This window comes from Leptosomus discolor, chromosome 1 (genome assembly GCF_034619465.1).
Source record: "Leptosomus discolor isolate bLepDis1 chromosome 1, bLepDis1.hap2, whole genome shotgun sequence".
Classification (NCBI taxonomy): domain Eukaryota; kingdom Metazoa; phylum Chordata; class Aves; order Leptosomiformes; family Leptosomidae; genus Leptosomus; species Leptosomus discolor.
Window position 1 is genome coordinate 24,485,266 of NC_141391.1, and position 23,444 is coordinate 24,508,709.

Consider the following 23,444-nt stretch of genomic DNA (forward strand, 5'->3'; position numbering starts at 1 on the left):
AGTGTCTTGGCAAGCAAGAGGCAAGTTTAGATGCTGTGTTCCCTCTGGTCTGCACTAAAACCAAAGCATTCAATTTCTCGGTGAAGAGTAGTAACTTAAACAGATCTGCATTCTCCAGTGGAAACTGTTCCATCAGCAATTTCTCAGATGTTCTCATTTGTGTGTATATATAAATTTATAAATGTATCAAGTACGTATTGTGTTTCAGTTACCCTTATTGTAGCTTATAGAGAGTTCGATATTAAACTTGATTTATGTTTTACTTAAATTTGCTTTCATTTCATGTAAAGCAGTGCAGACCTAGGAAGTGCAGCATCAGTGTTTTATAGCCTTCCTGATAAGTGAACCTTACTAAGGTAATTCGGGAGTGTTGCATCTAGATGTCCAATCTCTTTCTAAAAAGAGGTCTCAGAATGACACTCCATCTGATCAGATGTACTTGGTGGGTCATATGTAAGACATTCACTCAAGAATCCCTTTTTCCCGGTCTCTACCAATACCCAGAAGGCTGCAGCTGCATGGAAACAGAACTAGAATGTGCTGCTGTTGAAGTCTGTTCCACTTGTTTCAAGTAACGTAACCCTCCTGTAAGTAGAGTTCCCTTTGCTCTCCAGCATAAAGGTGTTTTACGGACAAAGAGATGCCTAAACTCATTTTGCGTAGTGTTATACTACCAAATATGGGCCCTCTGCATTCAGAGACTGCAGAAAACCTTGACCGACTATAGATATTTACTGGGTGATTTACTAGTACGTAGTGAATGCTGCGAGCATTCTGCTGCAAGGCCTACTTCAGCATGGAATTCATCTGACAAAATATATGTGTCAACACAGTCATCTAATACAGGTCATACAAACTGCACACAGAAGGTGTTTACTTCTCTCCTCTAAAGAGAGCTTGCGGTATTAGCCGAGATGTGCATTTTGCACTGTAGGTGTTTACAACTAGGTGAAATGAATGCTATTTGGGCTCATCATTCCTATTGCTTAAAGCCTGTCAGCCCCAGGGCACTACTAAAGATCACTGGTTGTGCAGCCAGCACTGGGGTAATGAGCACCCACCAAATATGCTGAAGTTACGAAAGCAGGAATTTCAGGATTATTAGTTCTTAAAGATGGCAACTCCCTATTTAATTTTGCCAGCTTCAGTGCTACAGGTTGTCAAAATTCATATATGGCTGAATACTTGTTAATATGAGAAATTCTCAAAGATCTGTCTGAGTCACCAAAGGAAAGTATTTAAAAGAAGCCAGTCTTAAAACTCAGCAATGAAATTTGCTGGTCTTCAGCTAGCTTGTTCAAGCAGTCAAGTACATTTACTTTCCAAACAACCAAAGGGAGGCCTGTCTTCTCCCAGCTAATCCCAGGAGGGCACTCAAGCTTCAGGTCAGTCTTTAAACAGTAAGGACAGATGACAAAGAAGCTGAGGTTACCCAGGCTTCATAAGCAAGGTAATGAACCCAGCATACCGCCCTCCCCGGAGTAACGTAATGGAATGTGTCCAAAATCCTTTCCGGGCTCCGATTCTGTGTCAGCTGCAGCCAGATGTGAGGTCTGATTTTTGACAGTTGCAACACTGGCCACTTAAGACCTAATTTAAACATCAGTTACCAATTACTTTTAGGTCACTTACACACAACCAGATCACTTCTCTTCAAGACGAAGTTCTCAGCAAGTGTACAAAGGTGAAGAGGAAGTGAGTATCTTGATAGTTTATCATGTTATTATATGAGTCCTGGAGTATACAGAATGAACAACATCAATGTATAGTCACCTGTGTGATCACTTTTTTAACAGTATAGCATGGCATCTGCCTTTAAAATTCATGTTTTTATCATGTTGGTCTTCCACTGTATCCAGAGGTGCACGGATGCAGGCACTTTTGTATGCAATATACAGAGATCTAGTCTTGCTCTCTGCCACAGAAAAATAAGTAAGCAGAATATAAGTCTGTCTAATAAGAAATATCATCATTTTGTCACGAAACTGAACTTCACTGTTTTAAAAGGTTAAATAAAGCATCTTTTTAATTTTTCCCTTTTTTCTTTCTTTTTTTGATGCTAAGCTACCATGGAAACCGATTGCAAAATTATGAAAGTAGATGTACACATGACAAGTTCTCCTGAGTAGTCAGTCCTCTCACAAACCACTAGTACATTTTTTTCCAAGCTGGGTGGTGTCTTTATATAGTAGGATGGCCTTTTTATTGGCATTTGACTTAAAGAGTTTCGAGTTCCTGTAGGAACTAGGCTGACCTTCAGTGAGTTATGAAAAAGGAAGGCATTCATATATATTACATTGTCAGGTAGAATGACTTGTGTGCTTTTTAAATATCGCTGTTGTTAATAACAAAAAAATCAATCATCCCTATACTTCAGATAAATTCTTATAGGATTAAGGCATACATACAAAGCTAGCATGTATGAAGTCTATATAAGAAAATAGGGACAGCTCCAAGGGTAAGAATTCATATACCAAACTTAAGATAAATCCTCATAAAACCCCTAAGTACACAGTATTTGAGTTTAGCTCTTCTGGCTGGATGGTGTTTGCCTTTTATTCAACAGTTCCTAATGACTCAAACTGCCTTCCATCCAAAAGCGGTTAGCAGCCTGCAAGAACAAGAATCATGTGATAGTGTGTCATTTGAAGAGCTGGCAGAGTGCTAGAACCAATTTTATATAAACAGAATATACATGCCACCAATTTTCAGCTGAGTCGCACCAGCAGGTGCAATGTATGTTAGCATAAGTGTGCCAAGAAGGCTGGCTAGCAATGGTTCACATATAATAAAATTCAACGTAATACACTTGTAGCCCGGAACAACATTGGCTTTTCTCCCCAGCCTTCAGTGCTTTCTGTTTTGTACCTTACTTTTTATAACCTACGATCTTCTATTCCAAAAGCATAATCAAGAAATAGGACATGACACACCCTGGAGACAGACACACACAGAATAGCCTCAAAAAAGTCTTTAGAAAGTTCTCTTCTGGTGGAAAATACTGAATCTGACTTCAGTGATGTTACACCAGTCGTTAATTTAGTAGTGTGCTTAAAATGGCAGATGCGGATAAAGATGGGATTATAAAACATTTGCATTTCTAAGAAGTTAACGAATCATGATTATCCTGGCTTTCTTACCTTACCTGTACCAGATTTCTACAACACAATTGCATTCAGACCATATCAAGGAAAGCATTCTTTGGACTACGCAAACTTCAGAAATTGTGAGTAAATTATTGCCCTATGTTACCCTTTTAAATAGCTGATTGCTTCTTGGGTATCACAGAGCAACCAGCCTTTCACAATACAGGAAATGGCATCCAAACGTCAGTCCTTCCAAGTCTCATCCAACCACTATTCCACATAGTTGAGTAGCTTGAGAAAGATGTGAGCACTTCATGAATTTTGACTCCTGCTGTGACTCTAATTGCACACTAGGGCAAAGACAAATCACTGAGCTTCTTTTTGTATCATTATCCACCCATTATAAACTTAGTTTGCTATGTTTGCCTGATACAGTCTCATTAGTTGATGTTCGCAAACTGTACTGGCCAAATTTTTCAAATGCCAGTATTTACAGTGTTATTGGGCGCCCAGGTACCCCTACCACTTCTGACAGCTGACACAAGTTCAGTGTCTTGGAAAATTAGGGTAATCTTTCTGGTTCAAAATTGACATTTTGATAGATTAGCGTATATAAATGCAAAGCATTTTTATTATGTCTGTCTTGGTCTAAAAAGCATATGCATAAGACCTAGGAAAATGTTGTCCATTGCATCAGAACAAAGCATTTTCACCTGAGTGCAGCGCAAAACTATTCATAAAAGCACATTTTTAATGCTTTACCTAGTATAATTCCAACTATAAAATATTAAAGAAGATTAAGTCAAATGCTACTGCCCTTGCAGTAACAGTCAGCCTTTTATGAGATAAAAACCTTAAAATACTTGCACTCATCATTTTAAAATCAGATATTGCTTGCCATGATTCTTTATCTTCCTGGTTGTTCTCATGAATTGGCTGAAAGGTTTCTGTTTCCCCTCTTTAAAAGTAGTCTACCAGTTTGTAGATAATATTATTTTAGTTTCCATGCTACATGTTTTTGTCAACAGGCATCTCAGTCATAAATGTATCACTAGTTTGAAACCTGGGGTACGCAGAGATCTACACAAATTGAAATGGCTGTGAGTGCCCATTTTCTCTCTGTCTGTAAAAGCATCATTCATCACTGGCAGTGCGAGTGTTTATGACATTGATCTAAAAAGAACGGGACAAGGCAGTAAAGCTATGTCTGTAAATGACAATGTACACACAAAAATTGGAACGGCTGCTGAAGCTTGCAACTCCTTATCACCCAGGTTATGTTTCAATTTCTGGAGATAATATCTAGGTCTAGTTATTTCGGATTTGCAGAGGAAAAGCTCCCTCATGATTTGCTCATCTCAGCCATTTTTTCATTTTTTCTGTACATGGATTGGTGATGAAGCAAACTACTATTTCTTTCCAGAGTTATAGATTATAGCCCAATAGTGAAAATTTCACAGCAGTTATCTACTGAGATAAAGTCTTTGGCTTTTTAATAAGTATTGCTCTTGCACATTTTCACATTGGTGGTGTTCAAGATCCGAGTAGCTTTCCTTTCTATCTTTTTGGTTTTCCTCCAAGTTTGTTTCTTTGTTTAAGACTTTCAAACATCTTCGTGAAGGAATCATGCTTGTCAACTCCCCATGCCTACCACATCTGGATGCACATTTGGATTTGGATTTCTCATAGGTGTCTTCCATGCTAGGAATATCTTTACTATGTATCTATTAAAACTAAAGCACATTCCTGAAGTTGTAAAACTGTTTAGAATCATCTCTTCTCTCAGAATGCCTACTGAGACCTTGCTATCTAAACTGGAAATCCTTGTATACAACTGGCCAACACCTATAGCAGCTCCTTTTAGAAAACTGAAACAGCATGTAGGTACTTGGAAAATTTCCCATGCAGATATCCCTGTGATGACTGTAACAGAAAATTCCACGTAAGGCAGAGCTTACAGTATGTGAGAGGGAGATGTGAAGTCCTATAAGCATTTTCAATCATTCTCATCAAGTAAATCAGCACCTGAAAAGTACAATCTTGGTTTCTTAGAAAAGCTATCAGCTGGTTTTAATAGTATCCAGGGAAATAAATGATTTGGTTTTGTTAGCAGAAAATTTTTTGTTGCTAGTCCCTTGGCTCACAGCAAAGAAGATAAAGAACTTTGTGTTTTTAATGATTCATTGACCCAAGCTCCTGGCAGTCAGCTGTTGGTATCAGAATTGGCGCCAGTAGCCTTTGGACCAGGCTTCACAGAGTGAGCCCTGAAGCAATGGATGGAGCAGCAGCTGAAATACCTTTCCATCCTTACCAGCTCCCATTGGAAAGAGTTTGATGGAGGTCACAGCATGTGTGGAAAACATTGAGTAACAGTACAGAGAATGTAAATTATTTAATAAACACATTTTTTTTCTGAATTGTTCAATATAGCATATTTCTTCGTCATTCAATGAATCCATTGCCTATAAACACAATGTATCAAAAGTAACTATTTGTGCTATGTTTTGCTACTGGTAACTTCAACTTTTTTCTTGTGTAGTTTCTGTAAAATCTAAATTTAATTTAAATTTCAAAGCAATGTAACTAAATCTGATCTTGGATTCTTCTCTCAAAAGTTTACATTTGCATATCTTTCTTACACTTACATTTTGTGTTATGAAGTATGATAAAACATCTTGTTTTCTAACCATGTTTTAATTTATGAAGATCAATGATAAACCGTTCACTTGAGACTCTTCCCAAGAAGATCTGTAGTCAAGCCCTCTTATTAAATGAGGTAAGTAAATTATGCAAAAGTTTTATCTGATAAATGAATATATCTTTTTCTGTGAAGAGAAAAATTCGTCATTTATTTATGCTGCTAGACCAAGTCACTTTTAAAGGTGTGACATTCTAAAAAAGTATAACCTTGCCAAAGTTGAACCACACAGTGTTTCAAATGACTGTCTAAAAAACCCCACAGTCCTCTGCAAACATAAATCTTTAGAGCTGCTTCTTCTTTTCATGACTCTCATGAGTTTAGCAAAATTCTGTCTTTCACTTTAGTTTCCCAATGAAAATTAAATCGGCTATTGTGAATGTGTGTTTATCCTAAGTATAACTTAGAATATAGAGATAGACACTGCAATTAAATGTAAAATCTCCACCTAGTGGTCTCTGCTTACTCTGGTACGAGGATTACACATAAGAAATGCCAATGTATCAGCTTATTATTGTTGAAATGGCTGGTCAGCTGGCCATAAATAGAGACAAAATTACAACAAAGATAAGGGTATAATTTGCTTTATTTGACATTTACATTCGTATTCAAAACCAGGTAATAAATTCAGACTAATTTTGCAAGAAAGAAATAAAGGAAGGTCAAAAAAAAGAAGACTAGCCCAGAGCTTAAACTCTCTCCTGAAAAACTATCACACAACACATGAATAAAACCACTTCCCTTATTGTTATTCAGGGATTTTGAAGGCAATCATATTAAGGCCTTAACCGATACCACCTTCCTGGAATGCAATGCACTCACTGTATTGTAAGTAAAAGAAATATGAAAATAAGGCAACAAAACCCTTTTGAATATGCGTGACTCTCAGTCCTCAACACAGGATTTGTCTCAATGTATAAAGCCTCATTGGGACAGCTGTGCTATTGTCAAGGAGGTATTCCTTACAATTAATTGAATTATTGTATGCGCAGTCACATGGCACCTTTTGGCAATTGCCAGCATCACTTGTTTCAACAAACAGAGTAAGAAACAGGCACACTGTATCATTTTTGCCTTGTGATCAGATCATGAGCACCAGGGTGCTTTTTAAACTCCACTAAATCCTGGGACTTGCAATCTGATCACGGAGCAGAAAAAATATAGTATGCCTGTACCTCAACCTGCAGATATTTTTTCTTGTTGAATCCATTCCTCCTTCAGAATGGGTTTTCCCTTTGCAAGAAACTGGAGCAAAACATTTTGTTGCTGCTAAAATTAAATATATTGGTATAAAGTAATAACTCACATTTCTAGTTTTTTTATATTCAGTTATATCTCCTATAATACACGGGACAAGAAAAGCAGAATCTGAAGGAGGATCATGTTCATGAATAAAAATTCTACAGTTTAAGAAATATAAAATGCTCCTTGGTGTTATACACATGGTGTCTTACCAGCAAGGAACAGGAACTCCCTGCAGTGGGAGTATATCAATCGTAGTGAGAGCAAAAGCAAAAAAAAAGCTAAATTTAAACATGCAGAATTTCTGTCTGGATAGCAAATCCCAGAGCCTTTAATCAAACAAAATTCCATAGTTCTCTTTTGCTTTGTAATTTGCTTGTTTTTAATTAAAATTAAGGAAAGTTTTACTTAACTAATTACTTAGTCTTGCATAGGTTTCTTTTGCACTGACTACAATAAGACACGTTGTTACAGCTTGGAAAAATTACCCAGAGTTGTGTGTAACTTATAGAATCATAGAATCATAGAACAGTTTCAGTTGGAAGAGACCTTCAAGATCATCGAGTCCAACCTTTGTCCTAGCTCTACCAACACCACTAAACCATGTCCCTAAGTACAACATCTGCCCGTCTCTTAAACACCTCCAGGGATGGTGACTTCTTATACAACTAGAAAAATAAAAAGCCAAGTAGTCATACTGAAACATGAAATTAGCTCTACATATTAAATTGAATCATTAAGTACTTATTCTAATATATATTTTACTTTACAGATTTCTTCATGGAAATCAAATTCACTTGCTGCCTGCAAATACCTTTTCCTCATTAAAAGATTTGGTGGAATTGTGAGCTTTCTAAAAACTATTTTTAAATTATAGAGTGTGAGCTATTACATGCCTGTAATCTGTGAGTGTACTGCACCTTTCCTGCCAAAGGTGAGGCAGGAGGCCATGCCGAATCAAAGGTAGGGGAACAGAAAGATATCTGGCAAGAGGGAGTTGCAGGTAGTGCTTAGGGCAGCATCGCAGCGCAGGAGGAAACTTATTCCAAGACTTTCAGGGTTTTACAAACAGACATAGTTGTATGGGCTGAAAAACAACGTCTCCCTCTGTTCCAGTGATCATCAGGCTCCCTCCCTTCTGGGCATACAGGTGCCCAGCTTCACCTGGGTCCTCTGGAGCCAATACTACAGTTTTCATTTGCTTCAGCTCACACCCTGGGAGTATATATATTCCCTGTACAGTCTATAGAGAGATAGCTAGGGCAGCATGTCTGTGCTCTGGAGGTGAACCAGCCTCTCCTAGTAGCTGCCGGGGGAACTTAGGAACCTACTTCAAGATTTGAGACTGCCACTTCCCCTGGGGATAAGCATGTATGCATTAGGCTCATCTGCATATAAAGTAGTCACACTGCATCTGGGTTTTGGTTGCCTTATTATCTGGTATGAGATGTCTAGGCAGAAAAATAAAACAGCTGCAGAAGGTGTAGAAGCAGAAAAGAGAAGGCAAACCTTGAAGAAGGGGAGCTGTTAGTGACTAGAGTGACATGAGTGATTGAAACAGGCTGCTACTGGCTGTGGAAGGAGAGTAGCAACTGATGTTATTTTTTATAGGCACTGATTTGCTGGCATGGTGAAAACTCATTCACTAATTCCTATCTTCAGCATTGAATTTACTGTGGGATTTTTAAAATAGTTTTTTCCTTTGTTTTTCCATATTCTACCTATATTAAATGTGAAAGCTTCACATCTGTGTAATTAGGCTTTGATTCATCTCACCTCTCAGCAATTATTAAGTTCATAAATTATAGAGAGACCCTCAGGCAACCAGGTTCCCAAATTAGACACCTCAGCTGAATTAGTTATGATGAATCAGAGCGAAAATGATCCATGTTTAGCAATCACCAAACATCAGTGCCTGTACCAACTGGCTTCAAAGTGACTTCTGGATAAAATCAGAGCAAGGAAGTATTGGATGAACTGAAGTAATGATAAAAGCTAATTTTGCTGCTACTAAAATTTTAACTAAGGTAGCATACCTCCTCACCTATAAAAAGGAGAAAATCTGAGTCTTAGAGTACGTAAAGCTTATGTGTTGAAAGGGTTGGGTGGAATACTAAGGATGGGGTGGAATACTGAGGATGAATATGGTTTTTTTCTCTGTATTTCTCAAAGGGATCTGTGCAGCAACATGATTACAGAATTACCATGTTATCTTTTTAAAGACATGAAGTATTTACAAAAGCTTTAAGTTATAAACGAGAATTCCCAACCGAACTTAAAATGTACTCATTTAGCTTGCCTTTTTCCTGAAATAAAATAAGAAACAGTTTTTGTTTCTTTAGCAATCTGTCTTTCAACCCACTTTCTCACCTCTCTGAAGACCACATTGAAAGTCTTCAGCAGCTTCAGTCGTTGTACATAAAACCTGAAACATTTTATTAACATATACTAAATAATATCCTTTCTTTCCAGGATAAATATTCATCAATTACAAAAGGTGTGTAAAGTATTGATTGCCATTCTACAAGATGCTGAATGTACTTCTAATTTCTATTGCTTCAACATCCTAAGGTAGCAAGCTAAGATACACAAATTCCAGCCATACAGTTTGCTCAGTATTGCTGCTATTCACAGATGATAAACCTAGGAGCAATCAAATCACAGAAGTTAAGAACAAATTACACAATGAGTACAGCTAGGGCGCCTGGGCAGATAAGATCATAAATAAATGGTAACAAATATTTTAAATCTTCTATAAACTCTTCTTTGGTGTGGTTTATAAAATACCCACTTTGCAGGGCTGAGGTTTCTTTTAAATTAAGTATTTTACACAAAGCTCAAATTCAGAAGTTTCCTTATTTGTTATTTAATTTGTGAAGATTCACCCTCATCTAAAAGTACATCTTATAATTTCATTGGATTCAAGGTTGAAAAGACTACAACATCTTTTTTAAAATTGCCACTCTGTGTCGTACGGCTTTTTCTCAAAAAGCTGTCCAAAAGAAGAACCAAATGTTATTTTTAAATTCACACTATTTTTTTTGTTAAGCAAAAGGAGAACATCCTGAATTAATCTGAATCATTAATCTGAACAGCTTTCCTGCAACTCACTGTTTGCTATTCTCCCATGATACACAGTGGGAAACACTGTGAGGAAGTCAGCACACAGGGCAATATTCAGTTCCTTTACGCAGACCCCGCTAAGTGTCCAAGGGTAACTGCTTAATCAATGTGTCTTAAGTCACTACAGTAAGGGCAAAATTTAGGTGATTGTTTCAGCTGTCTAGTGCTTTTTGACATCTCTACAGCATCCTCACTCCAGAAAGTCTTTGGTCTTTCATGGGTTCTGTGTCATGTCTGCCTGCCCACATGGATGTCTCAGATACCACAGGATGTGCCAAATAATACTAGATAGAATATTAGTCCAGAGAGCCATTCAGAAAACCAAAAGCAAGTCTAGGCTGACATAAGCCGTTCTCCAGATCCCAGTGCCTGTGTTCACCACTGGCTTATTCAGTTGACCAGTGCAGGACTCTGATGTCATTGGAGATGTCCTTAGGTATCTATCCCACCCGGCTGTCACCTGCTAATCCATAAGACCACAGGTGTCTTGTAGGTCTTCTGTCTTATCAGACAGCTGTGCATGGGCATCTCAAATGGGTGTCTCCAGGGCACCTCACATGGTTTTTGATGGATAACTGAGTCAATCATGCAGCAGCTCTGCCAGTGTAACTTCTTTTAGATTCTTTTTGAAGTTGCATTACAGCTCTTTGTTTCATTACTATTCACAGAATTAGATGCAGCAAGTATCAATATTCTAGTCCACAAGCCACTGCAGAAACAAGACCGTAATAATAAAACAGGACATTGTTTTGAAATATGGATGGAGATGTGCTCTGCTGCTATACAAACCTTGACCAGTGTAGCTATTTCAATCTGAGAGACGTGAGGTATCTGAGATATGGTACTGCCAGTGTAATAGTACCACATGACTGCCTGTCAAAATGATTGTCTGATCTGCATTTCCAAATAAGAACATGTAGTACAGGAACAAAGAATGTAAGACAGACATAATGTCACCCCCCTGAAATCTAACTGGGCTAGAATTAACCAGAACAAAGTGATTTCAGTAATCATTCATTTTTCCAGAAGCCTTGCTGACAGGATGACAGGCATTTTACTTCATGGGATAGACAGTATATAATCCAAAAAAGAGTTTTTAAAGTTTAAAATTGCAGTGGAAAAAATGCCTCTTGGCTTAGGCCAGGAGAATAGCCAAACCAAATCCTCAAATAAAACTTGAAATTTTTGTCAAAAAGAACCTTCCCTGTGTCTTCCTAGAAGCGAAACAGACAATACAGCTGGGAATAGCTGAAGCAGGAACATCTACTAGGTTATCTGGAAATACCAGAATCCCTGATCCCAGATTAGGTATCAAAGGCATGTCTGCCTTAGGACTAGAGCTCTGGAGTTTATAACTTGGGATTTAATCTTTTCCTATAATGGACACAAGCACTCTCGTAGTCTTATTCATAGAATCATAGAATCACAGGATGGTTTGGGTTGGAAGGGACCTTAAAGACCATCTAGTCCAACCCCCCTGCAGTGAGCAGTGACATCTTCCACCAGATCAGGTTTCTCAGAGGCCCATCAAACCTGACCTTGAATGTTTCCAAGGACGAGGTATCTACCACCTCTCTGGGCAATCTTGACACAGCCATAGCAATAACATTGTTTCTGTTGGTTGTAAGGCCTGGGTAGATACTACACACAAATTGTCACATCTGTCAGAAGTTCCCTGCAGCTCTGTTTCTGCTGCGCTTCACAAACAGGTAAGTCATTACTCGTCTCTTCCATTCTGGCTTCCAAATTCTTTCAAATTCAGGCTTTCCTTTCCCATCTTGACAGATTAATATGTTCTTCCTAAACCGTATTTGGAATCCTTGGGATCAGTTATTTTTCTTCTTTCATTAAAGTCTTTTCAAAGGGATATGACAACCCAAGTGCCTTTTATCTAAGCAGATCGCCTGACTTGGTAATTTTGTTATTTTTCTTTTTGATTCAGTTATGATGTTTCTCTTTTCTAAAACATGTTCAGAATATATCATTTGTACACTGTCTTGGCATTGCTGTGAATCAGCTTCGGGTTATGCCAGATGCATTGTATGAATAGAATATGGGGTTTGTTTTTCATGTTAGTAGAGCATCATTGACAAGATTTCAGTTCCTGTCACTCTTCCAGTATTTCACGCGCCTTTCCCTAAAACAGCATCTGTGCAGATATTGTATCAAATCCTTTGAAATGCTATTGCCCAACAGGTGAGGTGAAAATGATACCCTGCAGTCCGAGTACGCCAGTACCTGCACCGAGTGCCTACTGCAATGGACCCCCTTAATATGGCAGGTTTCTGTTAGTGTTTTTGCCTCTGTCAGGTGGCTACAGGTGGCTCTGATTATGCCAGGAGTTTATCCTCCTGTTTGGAGCACAACTAATCAAATAACCTACTCCCATGGCTTCTTTTTTGTTTCCGTTATAGTTAAATGTGCAAAATAATGAAGTTCTATCACTGTTTCTGGCCTTATCGTGTTCGCTAATCCTCCAGCATTTGCACTCTTGACACTGAATCTGTAGACTGAAGGTCTGTTGGGATGCTGCAGAGTGAAGCTCTGCTTTCAGACACTTCAGGAAATGCTCACTGAATATATTCAGTACACAAAGTGTCCTTTCATGGCTCTATCACCATTAGGATTTTTATCAAGTTGAACGCTTTTAAGGCTCTCAGTGCCAGTACTGGCTTTGCTTGTATGTATGTAATACTATACAAACATTTTCCTTTTACCAATATTTAATATCACATTTCCCTGATGTATGGAGTGTATGTCCTGCCCAGCCAGCAAGTCCCATTGAGTCATGCCATGTCACGGATACAGGAAGGGCTATACTTCATTATTTTGTTTTCAGGGTTCATTTTAATTGTTATTGGTATTTCCTCAGGATCTGTTTGGATAGTCATGTACACCCATTGTTGTCCTGCTCTTGTTTGTATTACAGCAGAACAGAAGTAAAAATTTTGTAAAACGCTTCTGCTCACAGGTGTCCCCAGTTGCCTGCCTTGTACCTCTACAGCCTGTGCTTTCTCCTTGGCACACGACGTGAGCAAAGCGGGTTGCCCCATGGCACTCCAGACGAACAGTTTTCAATGCTCTGCATCCCTCTTGCCTCAGATAAGGCAGTCTATACCTGCTGCACATACACCACGCCTGCCCTTGACTATACCCTTCTCCTTTAGCTCTGTGCTCCACTGTCACTCTTGTGGGGGCAGGGAGGAACCTACCTGCACCTAAACATCCCTTTGTCTCATCACATGCACATCGTGACTGGTCCTTCTAAGTATCTTTGGTCCCTAGGCTCCATGTGTGCTAGTAAATCTGTCTAGCCTAACTAGCTCAGTAGGGACAAAACAATGAAGCAGTATGGACAGCTCCTTACGTCCATGTCTTGGTCCTCTTAATTTTACCAATGCAGATATAACATGCGTGTTTTATGTTGTCTGGTTATTCAAACCAGTATTTTCTAATGTTAAACTTTCTGATATATTTTAGCCTATTTTTCCAAAGATTTATTCTCTGTGAAGCTCCCTCTACTCTCAGCAGACAACAAGAAACCTTGCAGGACAAGAGTCATTTGACCTAGCCATGTCCAAAGAGATGCTTCTCTGCACTGACTCTAAAGGAAACTCAGCTAATGTGAGGAGGTCTGATGTCAGGTGAAATAAAACCCAACCCAGACGCCTGAATCTACAAAATTAGAAAAGAAAACAAACAAATAAATAAATAATCTTAGTGCTTTGGGTGGCTAATGGAGGAAGGCCCAGGTCCTCATCTGCAAACACACACTCTTCAGTGATTTGTACTTCTAGGTGTACACGCCACTACTGAATCATTCACTGCTGCAGCTTCTGCTGCTCAGCTAGTACCTATGGTTTCTCCAGAAACATGACAAAATATTCAGCTTCCCTCAGCCTACTAGACTGTCTATATGTTTGTCTGTCCTTCCAAAGGGAGGTCTGTCTGTATTGTCTACAGCAGATGCTTCCAGTAATTCAACCCCAAAAGACTGTCAGTACCCTTGTCTTTCCTCAGCTGGCCCACAGCTACCTCCCAGTATTTTGGATTTCTCTTCAAAATCTTGCAGGGCGATCTTACCTTGAACAATGGAGGGGATTTCTCGCTTCCCCAAGGAAAAGCTGAGAGAATTATACGTTTTGCCTTCTTGCCTTATTTCTTCCTCTCTTGTTCTGATTCTCATGGCAGAAGCTGTCTTTAATCTCTGCCTGTTTGGGGCTTATTAGTGCTTTCAGTTCTGTGACTCCTTTGTTAGTCGGAAGGCCCTCTGGCCAAGGTTTATAATAATAAGATCTTAAATCGCACTGCTGTGAGCAGCTCAGCTTAGCACCAAGGGAAGGAGACAAAAACCTGTGCAATCACTTCTTGTGCTTTCCTTAATGGATATTGCATCAGTTGTCGAATGGCATAACTACAAAAGGAGTTCAGGCTAAATGCACATCCCTACAATAAAATCTTCCAGTAAAAACTTCGATGAGATGAACAGTTGTAGGATCATTCTTACTGAATGTAGTCAGGATTCTTCCATAATAAAGTTTCTTTAAGACCTATGATTTAAGAAAAGGCTTGTTTGTGTAATAATTTGATAACTACAGAAAGCCCTATTCCATATAATTTATTTGCAGATCATAGTATTTACACATTTTACAGATACCTGGAAATGATTGAGATTCTAAATATAAACAGAAGAATGTTTCAACGTATGAGGAACCTCTCCCACATGTTTGTATGCAAAATAAAAGAAGGGGTAATTAAGGGGGTGGGAGGTCCATATAAAAATGTCCAAAACCATCCCAGGGTGTTGCTTTTCCATATTTATTAATTCCACTGGTAACCCAATTTCTGCAAAAATAGATGAAATATTTCACTATTTTAAACAGAGAAAGGAAACATGCTCCTCATTTTGCTCCCTCATTTCTAGATCATACCACATCACTTCTTCTTCTGCCCTTCACACTCTGGCTGAAGTGGAATAAATAAAACTGTTTGCTTACTTGGGAGTTACTGTAGCCTTAAGCTTAGCAGGCAGAAGCAGAATACCTCATCCATGTGCACCAAAACTGGGAACTGAGTTAAGAAACAGAAAAGTGATTATATTTTGGACATGAATAAATGCCATGTATGTTCACAGAAAAGATAGAATGTGTGCTGTACAGACATCTTAATTCGCTATCATAAAGGATGCCTTTTGCCTTCACTGTCTGTCACAGCTACATGCCAGTAACACCAGGTGTCTCTGAACTACAATCCCTGAGCTGAGGCAAAGGGCTTTAGGAGTGTCACATTTTCACATTCAATGCCAGCCAGGATATACACTAAATGTCTCTTGCCTCTCTACATAATTAAAATGTCATTCTTGATGAGAAATCTTCAGGCTTATTTTTTCCTTCTTAGGTCTTTCAGTCTAGAATTGTTCCTAAATATTTATATTGCTTATTCTATGTCATGAACACAAGCATCTTCTTCAACCATACAATGTTCTTTCCAACTTTGTTTCTAAAGAGTTCATATTATACTCTTTCCTTCATTCTTTACTACTTCTTGAAAAATAAAACTCAAATCAGCTACTGTTCACTGACTTACCAGCACATGGTGGATACAATCAATAAGACTACATCAACTTTCAAAATTTGATATATCATCGTTCATATATTTCACAATTATATCACAATAGAATTTTATTGGCAGATCTATTCTTCATGCTTTATTTTTTTATATATACCAGAACATATTTTTAAATCTTGTAGAAGTCAATGGGATGTAAGGACACATTTCAAAACAACCCTGCTCTTGTAGGCTTTGCTATATTAGAGCCCTTATGTCCTGTCCCACAAGCCTTCGTTATGACAGCACTGCCACTGAAGCAGAGAACTAGTTATTTGAATAATGGTCAAGGAATTGAAGCATTTAAGATGTGATAATGTTCATTCCCAAATTTAAGTCATTCAACAGACATTCCACAATCTGTTAAGGCAGGCAAAATCCTGCTGCCAAGGACAGTAAAAGATCTGCTTATGAAGAACATTCACCTGCACACTGACAACAAAGAGTAGCAAAGCAAAGTCCTTACAAGGTTTGTGAAAACAAAAAAATATACCAGCTCTGACCATTCCTCTCAAGTCATAGATGAACAAAGGGCAATGCCCTAATTGCATATTATGAAGACCTGAAGGAAATCACAGGTGATTGCAGCCACTACCACCAGCATCATTACTGGGGACCAAAGGGTATGAGCTGCTACCAACCTCCTAAGTACATCCTCCCGTGATTTAATACCTCTCACATCATGCCCCTTATATGTACCAGGAACTATTTTGTTACAGTTTATTCTCTTCCAGCTCCTTGCACCTAATTGCATAACTGGTATGTAACTGTGACGCTGACTGGTGTTTAACCAGCAGCATTGCATGTTCATTTCTTTACTTTTAGCTGCTTCAAAAAGTTTTGCTTATTGCTTCTATGCACTCCACATGCAAATATGGACATCATTAGCAGATGGGATTTCATCATTTGAAGGTCTCTTAGCTAACAATGTTCTGAGAGCGTTCATGTGGGTCATAGCTTGCGTTACATGTTTTGGAAATCCTGTCACCAGAATGAGATCAGAAAGACGCACACCACATCTATAAAAGTTTTGTATGTATGTATTAAAGGTATTCATAATACATTGATTTCATTCGTACATTAATAAAATTAATTTATTAATATAGTACTGTATACTACATTATTATATTATATATAATACATAACATTATACATTTTCAAATAATCTTAGTTTGCATTCTAGACACATACTAGTTTTGTAACACTTAAAAATATTATGCATTATCTATTTTTGCCCTATTTTCTGATATTCTAAATGAAAGTATCAAAAAATAACCAAGGTCCTTCAATTCCTTGACTTTAGGTAGTCAAGATGTGTAGAAAGAACCTATGAAACTTTAACATTTTACTTTATGAATTACTACTATTCATTCAGCATTAAAGATTACGGACAAGCTAGCTAGTGTTAGACTACTTGCTGTCTGAATTTATTCTGTGATGTATCAAATTACCACCATTTGAAGTGGTCAGGCAGTTGGACTAGATGATCATTGTAGGTCCCTTCCAACTGAAATTTCTATTCTATTCTATTCTATTCTATTCTATTCTATTCTATTCTATTCTATTCTATTCTATTCTATTCTATTCTAATCTCCTTTTTTTTGGCAGAGGAACTGGTAAGTGTTCTGTTATTTTTGAATTGTGTGTTTCAAAATGTGAGTATTTCCAAATGATTGCACCATATCCTGTCCAGCAGTTGTTCCTAAATTGAGAATCCTCGGGGCAATAGAAATGTGGGACCAAATTCATACTTGCTGTGGCCAAATCCTGCTTTGCAAGCTTACGGTGCAATAGCATGACACTGTTTTCCAGTGATTAACCCTTTAAAAGCATACAAGAGCTATTATTACTTCCTTGCTCTTTGCTCAAGTTAGCCAAGCCTACAAACTCTGCTTTCTGACTGCATGTTAACTCCACACAGAAAAGATTTTATCTTGCATGACTTCAGATGTTTACAGCGCAGATGTCTATGAACCAGTCACTTTGCTCTCTCTTTATAGTCAATGAATTGCAATTTACCTAACTCTAAAAAATACATCCCAAGTAGGCCTAATGAATCATGTCCTGAAAACACCTGTTGATTTCATTGACTGCAAAGACAGCCCAGGCACGTCTGGCTGAGATCTTCAGCTTTGTAAATGGCTGAAGTCAGGTAAAATGAATTCATCTTGTTAACAGATACATATTGTGGATGTGTAAAATTAGAAGAGATGAATCCCAGGCAAGATATCAGAGATCTTCTGTCTATTTATTATATAGTGCCATGTATATACTATACAGTGCGATAGACCTGCCAGGTCACACACACTCTGCCTGAGATTCTTTCAGCTTGCTCCTGGCTGAAACTCCACCATTGAACCATCCGTACCCTGAGCAGTGCCCAGACATTGCTGCAGCTTCTCTCCAGGGATGGCTGCTTGTGTGCCAAATATTGCAGCGATTCAGTATTCTGCTGTTTGCAACAACCACCGTGTTGGCCACAGCCAGGGAAATTGACGCTGGGTCATTGCATACTCATGGGAGCCCTATTTGGCAACACTTCCACTCTTAGAACCTGACACCAGCTTCGACTCTCCCGTTTATGACCAGGGGTCTCATAGGCCCACAGCACATGAATTCTGATGCCACGAACACAGGGTTAAATTGTTTTTGAATGTCAGCCAGGGTTTGGCTGAACATGTACATATACTATACATAAAGCATTTCATTGCTATTTTTCAGTAAACTCTAAATCCTATTTCTTAAATAGGTGCTGATTGTCTAATGGGGGTCTATTCGTTCTTCATTGGAGTTTTTGATGTTAAATACTGTGGACAGTACAAAAATTATTCTGTGCTGTGGATACAAATTTTACCGTGCTATATCACAGGGTCCACTGCCATGCCATCTACAGAGGGATCAGTCCTGTTGTTGACGTATCTGACCTTGGGAAAGTATTTAGTGATTGTCTTTCCCTTCAGTAATATCTGTCCTGGAAAGCAACAGACAGTAGTGATTTTTCTATCTGTATGGATTGCTGGATTTACCACAGCAACAATCGCATTCTAGGGTGAGGAATTTTGGGGTAATTATTAGAGGGAAAATGGAGTTTGTTTCCCATTGAATAGAAGAAACGGGAGGCAACATTATTCCCTTGATATATTTCTTAGGAAGTTTAATTTTTACTATAATTACTGATTAATATTATTTTACTGGGAAAACTGACTGTCAGTCTACAGAACATTCACTGTAGGTGATAGGTGCACTTTTCACTACGTTACTAATGTTCAAGTTGTAATACTTCCCAAAGGCCCACAAAAGGACCAGGGCCTCATGTGCTGTGTGCTGGCTGCACATTTGTCATAGAATCATAGAATCACAGAACAGTTTGGGTTGGAAGGGACCTTTAAAGGTCATCTACTCCAATCCCCTTGCAGTAAGCAGGGAAACCTTTAACTAGATCAGGTTGCTCAAAGCCCCATCCAACCTGGCCTTGAATGTTTCCAGGTATGGGGCACATGCCACTTCTCTGGGCAGCCTGTGCCAGTGTTTCACCACCCTCATTGTAAGAAACTTCTTCCTTATATCTAGTCTGAATCTACCCTCTTTCAGTTTAAAACCATTATGCCTTGTCCTGTCACAACAGCCCTATTAAAAAGTCCCTCCCCATCTTTCTTATAAGCCCCCTTTAGGTACTGGAAGGCCGTTATAAGGTCTCTCCAGAGCCTTCTCTTCTCCAGGTTGAACAACCCCAACCCTCTCAGCCTGTCCTCATAGGAGATGTGCTCTAGCCCCCTGATCATCTTCTTGGCCCTCCTCTGGACCTGCTCACATGCTGTCTTTTTCTTATGATGGGGGTCTCGCAGCTGAACACAGTACTGCAGGGAGGGTCTCACCAGAGCAGAATAGATGGGGAGAATCCCTTCCCTTGACCTGCTGGCCACACTGCTTTTGATATAGCCCAGGATTTCTCTACTTCTTCCCCACCAGGGGCACAGGGGGACAGGGAATGGGAGTTACAGTCTGTTCATCACACATTGTTTCTGCTGCTTCTTCCTCCTCAGGGGACGGGCTTCTCACACTCTCCCCATGCTCAGGTGCAGGGTCCCTCTCACAGGAAACAGTCCTCCATGACTTCTCCAGTGTGAGTCCCACAGGCTGGAGTTCATTAAGAAATTGCTCCAGCGTGGGTCCTTTCCACAGGGTGCAGTCTGCAGTCCCACGGGAATAGACTGCTCCAACATGGGTCCTCCACAGGGTCACGAGTCCTGCCAGCAAACCTGCTCCAACGTGGGCTCCTCCCTCCATGGGTCCACAGTCCTGCCAGGAGCCTGCTCCAGTGTGGGCTTCCCACGGGTTCACAGCCTCCTTCAGGCATCCACCTGCTCTGGTGTGGAGTCCTCCATGGGATGCAGGTGGGTATCTGCTCCATCACCCATGGGCTGCAGGGGGACAGCCTGCCTCACCATGGTCATTACCACGGGGTGCAGGGGATTCTCTGCTCCGGCACCTGGAGCACCTCCTCCCCCTCCTTCTTCACTGACCTTGGTGTCTCCAGAGTTGTTGCTCTCACATATTCTCACTCCTTTCTTCAGCTGCAGTTGCTGTTGCACAGGTATTTTTCCCCTTCTTAAACACATTTTCACAGAGGCTCTACCACCACCACTGATGGGCTCGGTCTCGGCCAGTGGCGAGTCTGTCTTGGAGCCAGCTGTCATTGGCTCTGTTGGACATAGGGGAAGCTTCTAGCAGCTTCTCACAGTAGCTACCCCTGTAGCCCGGCCGCTACAGAAACCTTGCCACATAAACCCAATACAGCTGCTGAGATCTTGACAAAAATGGCTTCTTCAATGGCTCTCAGCTACTTATCATAGTACTCCAGTCCATGGAGTTGCCATCTAATGAACTGTTAAAAGCCTTGCGCTTCAACACAGTGTGGTGTGATTAAAATCCAAGTTGCACAGCTTGCTCTGCACGTGTTCTTCCACCAGTAATTTGGAATGGATATTTATACAGGACTGAGGAATCCAGTCTGAAATGAACATATGCCTCAGATTGGTTTCTCACTTTGCTGAGGAATACGTTGTTCTTTCTGTACTACATGAGAGTCCTGCAGGTAGTTTCTGCTTCAAATTTACTGCAGCATTTCTAGTCAGGAGACCAGATCTCTGTGGAATCACGAGCTCACCCATACTGTGTATTAACTGTGTTTCTATAGTAACTTCTTACAACTTATTCACATCTCGCTGTGTAACAGATGGGAACGTGATATGTGAGCAGGCTGTGTGACACTAGAGAATACTGAGGAGCTGTTTCTAAGATAAAATTGGTATCTATGTACTACAGATACATTAATGTAAAAATTACAAAAAAATAATGGAAGAGAATGAAACAGAGAAGTGGTTGGGAGCAAGGGAAGAAAAGAAAGACCATTTCAATGCCATTTGTTTCAAAACTTGTTTCTCCACAGATGTGACCCTGCTGGTCTCCATCATCATTGTGTTTTCACAGGTCAGCATGTTTTGTTGTTCAAAAAACTGCCTTTCAGACATCAGAGATAAGGAGTCATATACGCAAGGGTGCTGCTGTTGCAAATCAATATTATTTTTAGTAGTATTCACTGATGCCATCTGCTGGATTCCTGTCTTTGCCAGTGAAGTCCTCTCCTTATTCCAGGTGGAAATTCCAGGTAACGCAGTGTGTGTGTCATTCCTCTCGTTAAAAATTCAATTTAAACCAAACAATACTGCCAGAGGACTTCTAATTAACCACTGGTGAAGAGTAACTATTGCCCAAAATATTTGACGACTTCTGCATTCAGAAACTGAGCTTTAAAGTACACACATACAATCTTCAATCCATGTATGTAGGTGAGAACCAGAACGGGCTACCCAGTGAAGAGGTTCTCCTCTGCTGCAGCTGCAAAATCCCATGGTAATACGTATGGATAAGTCCATTAGCTTGATCATCGGGGAAAAAAAACTACAACAGGAGAGTCTTTAAGCAACCCAGACATCACAGTTATAAGTGCAGGCGATGATTTCCAAGGGTTCCTGAGGAGGTTACAGGCAGGGCAGCATAGACTCTCCCCTGCCAGCCCATGGAGGAGCTGTACAATGTCACAGTTGTCCGTCACTGCCCTGGTTATCTGCAGACTGCTAACCTTGCAGCTGCTAACAGATAACACAGTAATAAAGGCATTCTGCTTTCCCATTATAATTCTAAAAAAATGATACCTCATGTTAGCAGAAAACTGGGTAAATAATTCTCTGTAATATGAAAGGCATTAAAGAAACATAGTAAACTGTCAATGGTTTTAGCATAAAACATATTTAGCCTCATTGGGAGCACTGAATTCCAGTTGCGCAACCAGGAGAAACGTGATTACATGTAGATTGTTAAAAATAAAACACGGCCATCATGAGGGTGCTCAGAAGGTGTATGACTGTGGCTGGCATGGGGTTCATGATAGAAAGGCTCTATGGCCTTTTGCACAAGTCACAGCCCAGCTCACGGCCTTTCGCACAAGTCACTTCACCCCTCTGTACTCCAGGTTTCCCTCTGTAAAATGACAATAATGATAGCTTTTCTAAGGCATTTTGAAACGTACCAATGAAAACTGCCATGTAAAAAATAGGTATGGGATTTGGATTAAATACTATCTTAAAAAAAGACGGACTTCAGCTCATGTTTAGTGTATTTATTAATTCCAGTAGATAGAGAGAAATACACTACCTAGTGAAAAGTTCTTTTTTTCCCCCTTCTCATGAAAACCCAAGGTGAATTCAATGAAAACCACAATGAGCAATGTTGAAATAAAACCCCTTTCTTGTAAAAATAATACTATAGTAGCATTCCACAAAAAATTATATTAAGTGACGTGACATAAAGTAAAATAAAAGACATTGAATAAAAATGACAGAAAGGGACATTTGCTTCTTTAGCATTCCTACAACTGAGCACACGAGTTATCTTACCTTTTTCCCTAGACACTGTTCTTTCCTGGATAGTGATATTTGTTCTGCCAATACACAGTGCATTGAACCCCATTCTCTGTACTCTCTCAAATACTTTCTTTAAGGAGAAGTTGAAGCAGTCACTGGACAGTCATTGAAGGAAGGCAATTTTCAAAAATGATGAAAACATTTTGGCCACTTCAGTCACGTGGACAGATGATCCCCTCACCCATAGCTCTTCATTTATGCTTGGATTTTTAAAAAATAACTCCTGAGGACAGTACTAAATTTCACTTACCAATCTACAAGTGGAAGTTTCTCAGCAAGATAACAGAAACAGGATCTAACTGTCTTACAGTTGCATTAATCTCTTTCTGATTCATATGTAGACTCTTTCTTGGCCATTACCATTTCTGTATTCATCTTCCTGGAGAATAAAATTACAACTGTTGCATTCACCAGTGGAGATCTGTATTGCAGAATGAAACGCAGGCAGACTATGCACTGGGGCTGAAAATGGCAACACTTTTCTACTCTTCATCCCCCTTCCCAAGAAAGCCAGTGTATCTGTACTTGCTAGCTGGTCTTCATATAATATATAGAGATTAAGGGAAAGGACCTTTGTCTTCTTTAGTCTGTATTACCAATTTCAGGATATATCCTTGTGGAGGGGTGTTTCTCCCAGAGTTAGAAGTCCTTGGTGGGAGAAGGCCAGAATATTCTATGCAACATGTAAATCTATATTAATCTTGT

At 39.4% G+C, this 23,444-nt stretch overlaps 1 protein-coding gene across 1 annotated transcript; it reads left to right on the forward strand.

Moving 5' to 3' along the window:
* The first annotated feature begins 4,873 nt into the window (after positions 1–4,873).
* On the forward strand, positions 4,874–22,966 carry RXFP2 (relaxin family peptide receptor 2). The gene is given in 14 exon segments (XM_086476345.1): positions 4,874–5,028; positions 5,218–5,343; positions 6,541–6,612; positions 7,799–7,870; positions 9,199–9,270; positions 9,369–9,440; positions 14,803–14,882; positions 16,582–16,755; positions 16,758–16,796; positions 18,506–18,904; positions 21,206–21,260; positions 21,262–21,343; positions 21,346–21,424; positions 22,725–22,966. Coding segments are annotated over 14 exon segments (1,719 nt in total).
* Positions 22,967–23,444: the final 478 nt, after the last annotated feature.